This window comes from Oenanthe melanoleuca, chromosome 21 (assembly GCF_029582105.1).
Source record: "Oenanthe melanoleuca isolate GR-GAL-2019-014 chromosome 21, OMel1.0, whole genome shotgun sequence".
NCBI lineage: Eukaryota > Metazoa > Chordata > Aves > Passeriformes > Muscicapidae > Oenanthe > Oenanthe melanoleuca.
In genome coordinates, this window is record NC_079354.1 from 2,900,279 (window position 1) to 2,908,294 (window position 8,016).

The window sequence follows — 8,016 nt, forward strand, 5'->3', positions numbered from 1 at the left end:
ACTCCATGCTCCCCCAAAACTGGTTTGCAGCTCCCTTTTATAGTATAGTTTTCCTTGTAGTAATCAATAATTGTTATTGTTTTGTTGTTATAATTCTGCAAGGTAAGCAGTGGTGGTTAGAGAAACTTCCAAACTTCCGTGGGACAGCCCTTCAGACAATTGGTCATGTAACCATCTGGTCTTGGTAGATAAAAAACAGAAGAAGTAGGAAGCCTGATCTTTAGCAGATAGTTTGCGATTGATTACACAAAGGCAGGAAATCTGATTCTGAAAAAAAACCTTTCAAACTATGGAAAACCCTTTTTTTCTTTTTCTTTTACAAACTGGTATACACGATATTCATAACAGGGGGATTTAAACAGAGTGGGTTTAATCATATATTTCCCTTTATCCAGGTCCACGTTCTTTTCTTATTTTAAGCATCCTGGTTTATACAAACTCCAAAACTTCTCTGATTAACGCGAATCATTTGTCAATTATCCCAGCTGAGAAGAACTTCTCACAAAAACGAACGCTGACTTCCCCTTGGGTTTCCCTGCGCAAGGGCAGCCTTGCTGCAGGTCCGTGCGCGCAGGCAGAGCCCCGCGGGGCCGTGGCCGCGGGAGGCGGCGCCGGGCCCGGCCGTTCCCCGGTACCGCGCGCGGGTCACGCCGGGCTCCTTGAACCAAGATTACCCGGCCGGCGCCTCCGGCCGCTCCGCGCGGCTCCCCCCGGCCGCCCGCACCATGACCCCTGCGCCGGCTTTGCGGAGCGGCCGCACTCGGCCCGTGACGGGGCCGCGGCTCTGCCCAGCGCTGCTGCGGGAGCCCCGCAGGGCCGCGGCCGGGCCATGGCGCTGCTGCCCGCGCTGCTGCTGCTGCTCCTGCCCCTGGCGGCGCTGGCGGCGGCCGCGCTGCTGCTCGGCCTGCCCGGCTACGACATCCCGCCCGGGGTGAACCAGCCGGCCAAGCTGCGCCTGGTGCTGACCGTGCTGCTCGGCACCGCCGCGCTGGTGAGTGCCGGAGCGGGGGGCGAGGGCCGGGCGGTGCGGGGGGAGCCAGGGCTGTGCGAGCGCGGGGAGCCGGGAGCAGGAGCCGCGTGTCCCCGCTGTCCCCGTGGGATGCTGGCGGTGCCGCAGCACGGGGAGGGATGCGGGGAGCACCCCCGATTCTGCCGCGGGGTACCGCCGGTCCGGACACTGCAAGGGCACCCCCCATCCACGCTGCCCCCGAGCAGCCCCGGTGGAAGATGCTGCTCCGGACACCCTGGTGCGGACACTGCCCCGGGCACCCCGGCTCGGCTGTTTTAGGGAGCGCTGCCCCTGTCCCAGGCAAACCCCGCTCCCGGGTCAGGAACGTGCTGGGACGTGTTAGCGCAGATTGCGACCGGCTCGAAATCGGGGCTGGGCTGGGCTGGTGTTCTGCCTGATAACTGCCCGCACCTTCAGGCGAAATCACCTTGCACAAGGAAAGCTGCAGCCCTTCAGCTGCTCCTGCCGCGGCTGACATTTATGGCACACAATCCGGTTAGGGCTGCTTTACTTAATCCCTGGTCTCCCTTTGGCAGCATTGCATAAACAGCATTAGAGCCCTCCTCAGTTCTGTCTCTGTTACTTTATGTCTTTGAGCATCTTAAAATCTTCGGTTTTGTCACTCCTTTAGCCACAAACATCACCCCTGCTATCACACACACTTTGTTTTCATCCACACAGATTCTTAAACCGTTTACATCCTCTTTAAATTAAATTTACTGACAAAGCTGCCCAGCAATCCTGAGCCCCACTAGCAGGTGACAAGAGATTCACTGGGCATTAAAAGAAGGGATTTTGTCCAGCCAGAGAATGGTAACTGTTCGAAACTCTGCTTCTTTTTTGTTTACTTATTACATCAGATTTATATTCTAGCTTGCAAGAGCATGGGGAAGGGAAGCAACTTCATTTTCCTCTGTAGATCTGTTGTGCAAATAAAAAGCAGTAACTAACTTGTGCAACACAGCTCGGCACTTTAGATTTGCAAATTCACTGAGTTTTATGGTCTAATTCATGAATAGTAGTTTCAGCAATGAAGAACTGTTTCTACATATGGTATTTCATTGTTGTTATCAAGTATAAATGAAAAAAGAATGACCACAAATGTGTGCAGGACAATGCTGATGATTAAAATATGTACTCCAAGATAACCAGCTTGGCTGATCTTTATAAAATTTCTGATGTGATGTTACAATGACATTGGATTTGAGTAGTGCATGTAAATTTTTCTACAGGCTGCAGGATGTGAGAACTTGGGAAAATTGTTTCAGTTCAAAATCAGAGTTCTGTGTGTCTTTAAAGTTTCCCCCAAATAAGTTTAATGTAAGCACAATACGGGGTTTTTATACCCTAGCTAGCTTCAGACTTTTAAAGATGCTTTAATGTCTTTTACCTCTAACAGGGAAGGATTTTGGAGAAGACTGGGCTGTGCAGCCAGATCACTTTTGGCCGATACGTGCGACAGGGACGGAAACTAGGGCTGGATCCAAAGCTCTTTATCCAGGATCTGCAGTTTAACCAAGTACCTGTGAGGGTTTATCAGCCTAAAGCTACCTCAGATGGGCCAAGGAGAGGCATCCTCTTCTTCCATGGAGGAGGCTGGGTATTCGGGAGCCTTGGTAAGAAACTCCCTGGAGGAACTGTAGTAGTGTAGAAAAAACATTCTCATCTTTTTAGAGAATTGCAATAAGATGTGGTTTCAGCGTGTGATTTGGGATGAAGTCTGAAGCCTTTCTGGAATGGACATTCATTAGGCTCTCTCAAAGCTGAGGGCAATAGAGAAGCACTAACAATATTTTTTTTTTTTGCAGATACCTATGAAAAGGTGTGTCGCTACCTCTCCAGGGAGAGTGACTCAGTAGTTGTGTCTGTGCAGTAAGTGAACACTACCCAGTTCTGTAGTTGGGAGATTATTGTTGCTGTGGGACCACAGCAGAGCTGTGCTGCTGTTGGACATGTTCTTTTTTGGCACAGGAATTTCTATGGGATTCAGTCAAGCCCATAAAGAGAAAAGTAGTGATAATGGAGATTTTGCAGCCTTTAACTATTCATGCTCAAAGATACTCTGAAAAGATACAAATGGAAATATTTGGTACATTAAGGAAGCCAATAAAAGCCAATTAAAAACTTAGGTGAAAAAAGTCTTCCTTGTGAACATATGACATATTCTTCCTGAACATATGGACATGTAATAAGATGCTCCAAGCAATTGGGATCTATGGGAAAAGAGAATAATCACACTGAAATGCTCCCATTTTACACATAGGAAGCAGAGGCACAAAATTATTAAATAATCTTGTCAGGAGTACAGAGGGAGTTTTCACCATCACCGAGAACTGTCAGATTCCTTGTTCAGATCATTAATCAGAGACAATCCTACTTCAGTGAGTCCTTGTGACTGAACTCACCATTTACAGTTTATCTGCAATCCCAAATGGAGGAGCAGCTGTTTGCAGGCACAGGAGAACCAAACCACCCCAAAAATGATAGTGCTGAAGAACAGCATGTGAGACCATTCCCTGGTTACTGTTACTGACATTTCCTTCCTGTGTGTGTGTCCCAGGTACCGTCTGGCCCCTGAGCACAAATACCCCGCTGCGTACCAAGACTGTCTGAGCGCCACCCTGCACTTCCTGCAGCACCTGCAGCACTATGGCGTGGATCCTGCCCGGGTCACTGTCTGTGGGGACAGTGCTGGGGGCAACCTGGCAGCTGCTGTCAGCCAGAGCCTGGCAGGCAGCTCAGAGCTGCCCAGACTGCGTGCTCAGATCCTCATCTACCCAGGCCTTCAGGCACTGGACTTCAATTTGCCATCCTACCAACAAAACCGGGGAGTCCCTCTGCTCTTCCGGGAGCGTGCTGCTTTCTTTGCTTTGCTGTACCTCAATGGACATGCACTGCACATGAAAGAGGTCTTGGAGGGCTCTCATATTCCTCCTGACATGAGGCTGAAGTATAGCAAGTGGGTGAGTCCAGACAACATCCCCGAGGAATTTAAGGTCAGAGGTGTGAAGCCACTTAGGCCCACTGATTTTATAGCTGAAGTTTATGAGACAGTGAAGAGATTCTGTGAGCCCAACCTGTGCCCACTGCTGGCTGAAGACTCTGTCGTCCACCAGCTGCCAGAATCTTTCATCCTGACCTGTGAGTACGACGTGCTGCGGGACGATGGCTTGTTGTACAAGAAGAGGCTGGAGGACAACGGGGTTCCAGTGACCTGGTACCACCTCAAGGATGGATTCCATGGAATCATAAGCCTGTATGATTATTGTGGCTTCTCATTTCCATCTGGGAAAAGGGGATTGGACAGGGTTGTTAACTTCCTAAAAAGCTTATAGTAAACATCTTAGATTCCATGAGTCTGTTCATGCCTCAACCTAGGAAAATATCTTTTCAGGATATTTAATATCAGGTTATGGTTAGTGAATCAGGGGCAGCCATTAACAGTGATAAACAAGGCTCATCAGAACCTCATTCCAGCTGTTAGTTGGAACATGGAATATGCAAACCTTATACAAGCTTGTACCATGCTGCAAGCCCTTATTTTAGCTCTGTTAGTGAAGAACAGTTCTTTGAATGGACATCCTGGTTTGTTCCAGTTGCTTAAAATAAAATATATCTGTATGAAGAGAAACTGTGTGTTAGCAGGTGTGTGTGGTGTGAGAATAAAACCCAGCTGATGTTAGTGCATTATGAGCCACTGACAATAAAACAATAAATATGATGACAGTAAGTAAATATGGTGCAGTGTCAAACATGGTCTCTGTCACTTTGTCACAACAAACAAATAGTTCCATGGTCAACATCACCCTGTTTCTCAGCACACAGGCAGGACTGGAGCCCCTTTCTGTCCCAGTTTTAGCACTGGATTACTGGGTAGTGTTTCACTCACAGAACTGGAAGGACAATTCCATCAACTAGGGAGGGGCGTGCTTGTGGGACTAACAAATATGATTGCATCACAAAAAGATGGGCAGGATTGGTGGAAAATTGGACCCAAATACTCTACTACAGCTCTCCTTGGAAACTGACTGGAGAAGAGGACAAGGGGAAGATCAGGAGAGAAAGAAGGGGGAGGCCAGGAAGGTGAGGGCAGTAGCAGAGCAGGTCAGGCCCTGTGCTGTACAGGGCTGTAGCTGTCAGCTGGAGTCCAGCCTCAGCTCACAGGAGTGATAAGGGGAAGGATAAGCATCTTCCTTGGCCTGTACTTATTCTGTTCTTGACCTGCCCTTCCTCTCCTTAAGCCAGGGCAGAAGCAATGCCCAAGCACAGGTTGCATTGGGGGGTTCACACTGAATATTATATTGGCCAATTAAAAATGGCACTTAGGGCAGTCACTTGGGGCTGCTGTACCACTTAAACCCAACTCTACAGCAATGTAGACAATAATATTTACCAAAATCATGCAAGAGAGACTTCACTAATCCTTCCATAATTTAATACTTTCTATGACTTGGAGGATCTTTAATAATCTGGATATTGGTCTCATTTGCTTGTAGAAACATGAGCATCTTTGCTAGCAGAGCTGCTCAATAGATTTCATATCCTGCTTAAGAGCTCAGCAAAATTTTGTCATTAGACTTTTAACTTTGTCAGAACATGGCAGTTAGGTTCAATATTAGAGCTGTTCAAGCAGATCCTTCTGACTCTGCTAAAATTGCTTTCTTTGGATTTTTTTTCCTGGAACCAAATGCCAGACTGTTGCAGTCTGCTGCAGCAGAAATAGAACAAAGAGGGGAGAGAAATGGTTCATTCATTCTTATCAGAGGCTAGTTACCATGGCAGGTGAAGATATTTAAGTAAATTAACCAAAGCACAGATAAATTTTCAAATGCAATACAGTATATTTATTTATGCTAAGGAACCAATCCAAAATTTTACAGTGGTGGATTTTACCAGCTGAGGCAAAGAACATGGACTTCTTCCCAAAAAAAGCACTTGTCTAGATGAGGAAAGGAGCACTGGGACAGAGCTGCTGTGATTAATGGGCTGCCTCAGCAGTGCTGAGTGTTGTGTATCTCTCACTTTTATAAACTCAGCAGCATCTCATACAGAACAGCCTAATCTGGTACCCAGCTCACAGAGCAAACACTAAGGAGAACCACGATGGGAAATTTGAGGTAAGGAGCAGAAAATTCCATTGTGGGGTTGTGTGTGCCAACATTGCAGGCAGCAATGATCTGTGACTAATACTTAAATCCTATTTTATATATCCTTAAACAACTGTGTATGTAAAGGAAGGCACTGTAGCTCTGTGGCCATTCTGCAGCTCCCCTGTAGTTTGGTTGCAGTGGGAATCCTTCCTGAGGCAGGCAAGCAGCACACACTGCTTGGGACTCCCTGGATGTGTCCCAGTCTGTGCCTTGGGGGGTGACCAAGCAAACCAGAGTGTTACTCCCACCTGGGACTGGGTATTGTGTCTTCAGGGCATTCCCTGGGCTCTAATAGCAGCTTGCTGGTAAAATGGGATTATTTTAATCAGCATACCTCCAATTCATATAAACAAACTGCACTTAAATAAGGCCCAGCTCTTTTACAATACTTTTCCCCACAAGCATCATCTACTAGAACATCCCTTCCACCAAGGTCCCCTGCACCCCCAAGTATTGTTACCATTCTCCAGACAGGCAGCTGGAAGGTTGGACATGCAATGCTGCACGAAACACTTAAGCAGCACAGGGCAATCAGCTTTTCATTTTCAGCCTTCTTAAAATGTGTCTGCAAATCCATGATGCAAGTGTTGAAATCAGACTGATCAGATCTCATGACATACAGATGCAGTTGCTTAAGTTAAGTGGGAATTCACTTGAAATGCAAATGCCCTTATTTTCAGGGATTAAATGATGAGTAACACAAAGACTGACAAAGGTGTGGGGCATCAGTGGCAGAAATACAGTCTGGCTCAAAACCCACTGAGCATTCGTGTGCATCTCATTTTGGGGCCTGCCACCACAGCACTTTTCATCTGTCACAAGGAAGCAAGAAGCCAAAACTGAGTGTCAGAGTGTGCTGAGAACAGCAACAGACACAGCTACAAGCTGTGCTGCCTCCCCTGCTCAGCTGGAGTGCAAGTTTGCCTGGATTCCTCAGAAATCAGATTTCCCTGTTCTTGGTGCTTCTTGGCATTGTTAATTCAGTGAAATGGAACATGGTGCACTGGTCAATATATAGATTTAGAGACAGGAACCTCCTTCTGTTTAAATTCTGGAAAAGGATCTTGTGGTGACTTTTGGCTACTTTCTTACCAGTCAGGATCTTATTTTTTGGATAAATAAAGTGAAAATGTTACTCATGCACAACCCTAATTCACCACAGGAAGCAGTGAAGGAAAGTGTCAATGAACAGATTTCTCTCTCCTATCCAATATCAGTTGAAAACAAGCTGTGGGATACAACTAGCAGGAGAATTCATGGAGTATTATTGTCTTTCTGAATTTTTAAGTGAAAGGTAACCTGTGCTAACTTTTCAAATATCTATCAGAGAGGCTTGGAAGAGTCAGGACTCCTTATTGATAACATGATTGCATCTGTCAGTATCTGACAGTGATTTTTCTCTTCCAGCCAGAGGATGGACACACATGTCCTGGGAACAAAAAGATCCATTTTGTCCTTAATGTGCTGTCAAAAAAGTACAAACATTCCTTATTACAACTATGGAGTAAAAACACCCAAACCAAAAAAGTAATTATATAATTTCTAACATCTAATCTTGTCTTGGAATAACCTATTCTGTATGGTCATCTTGAAGACCTGATGAAAAACTGCACTAGGAAGAAGTTGAGTGATGTCCAGTGTCTGCCCCATTTCCTGTGAAAGCCCAACAATTTCTGATTTTGCTGCTTGTCAGCTGACACAACCACCTAAAACTCATGACCAGGCATATCTTCCCCAAAATGTTGGTGGAATCTTGGACTTTGAAGAGGGGCAGAATGTCTGCAAACTGGTGAGAGCCAGAGAAGCCAGGGATCCCCTGTGTAAACTGCTTAGGGTGATCTTAAGCACTGCTTAATA

The 8,016-nt window shown here is 46.5% G+C and overlaps 2 protein-coding genes across 2 annotated transcripts; both read left to right on the plus strand.

Annotated features, from left to right (window-relative positions):
• The first annotated feature begins 598 nt into the window (after window positions 1–598).
• Window positions 599–4,758, plus strand: LOC130261639 (arylacetamide deacetylase-like 4). Its single transcript, XM_056508088.1, has 4 exons — window positions 599–991; window positions 2,409–2,625; window positions 2,818–2,881; window positions 3,570–4,758. The coding sequence occupies exons 1-4, from the start codon at window positions 830–832 to the stop codon at window positions 4,342–4,344; spliced, it is 1,218 nt and encodes a 405-aa protein (XP_056364063.1). The 5' UTR covers window positions 599–829; the 3' UTR covers window positions 4,345–4,758.
• A 198-nt stretch (window positions 4,759–4,956) lies between these two features.
• CFAP107 (cilia and flagella associated protein 107) lies at window positions 4,957–7,138 on the plus strand. Its single transcript, XM_056508447.1, is given in 5 exon segments — window positions 4,957–5,092; window positions 6,924–6,971; window positions 6,974–7,039; window positions 7,042–7,071; window positions 7,074–7,138. Coding segments are annotated over 5 exon segments (345 nt in total).
• Window positions 7,139–8,016: the final 878 nt, after the last annotated feature.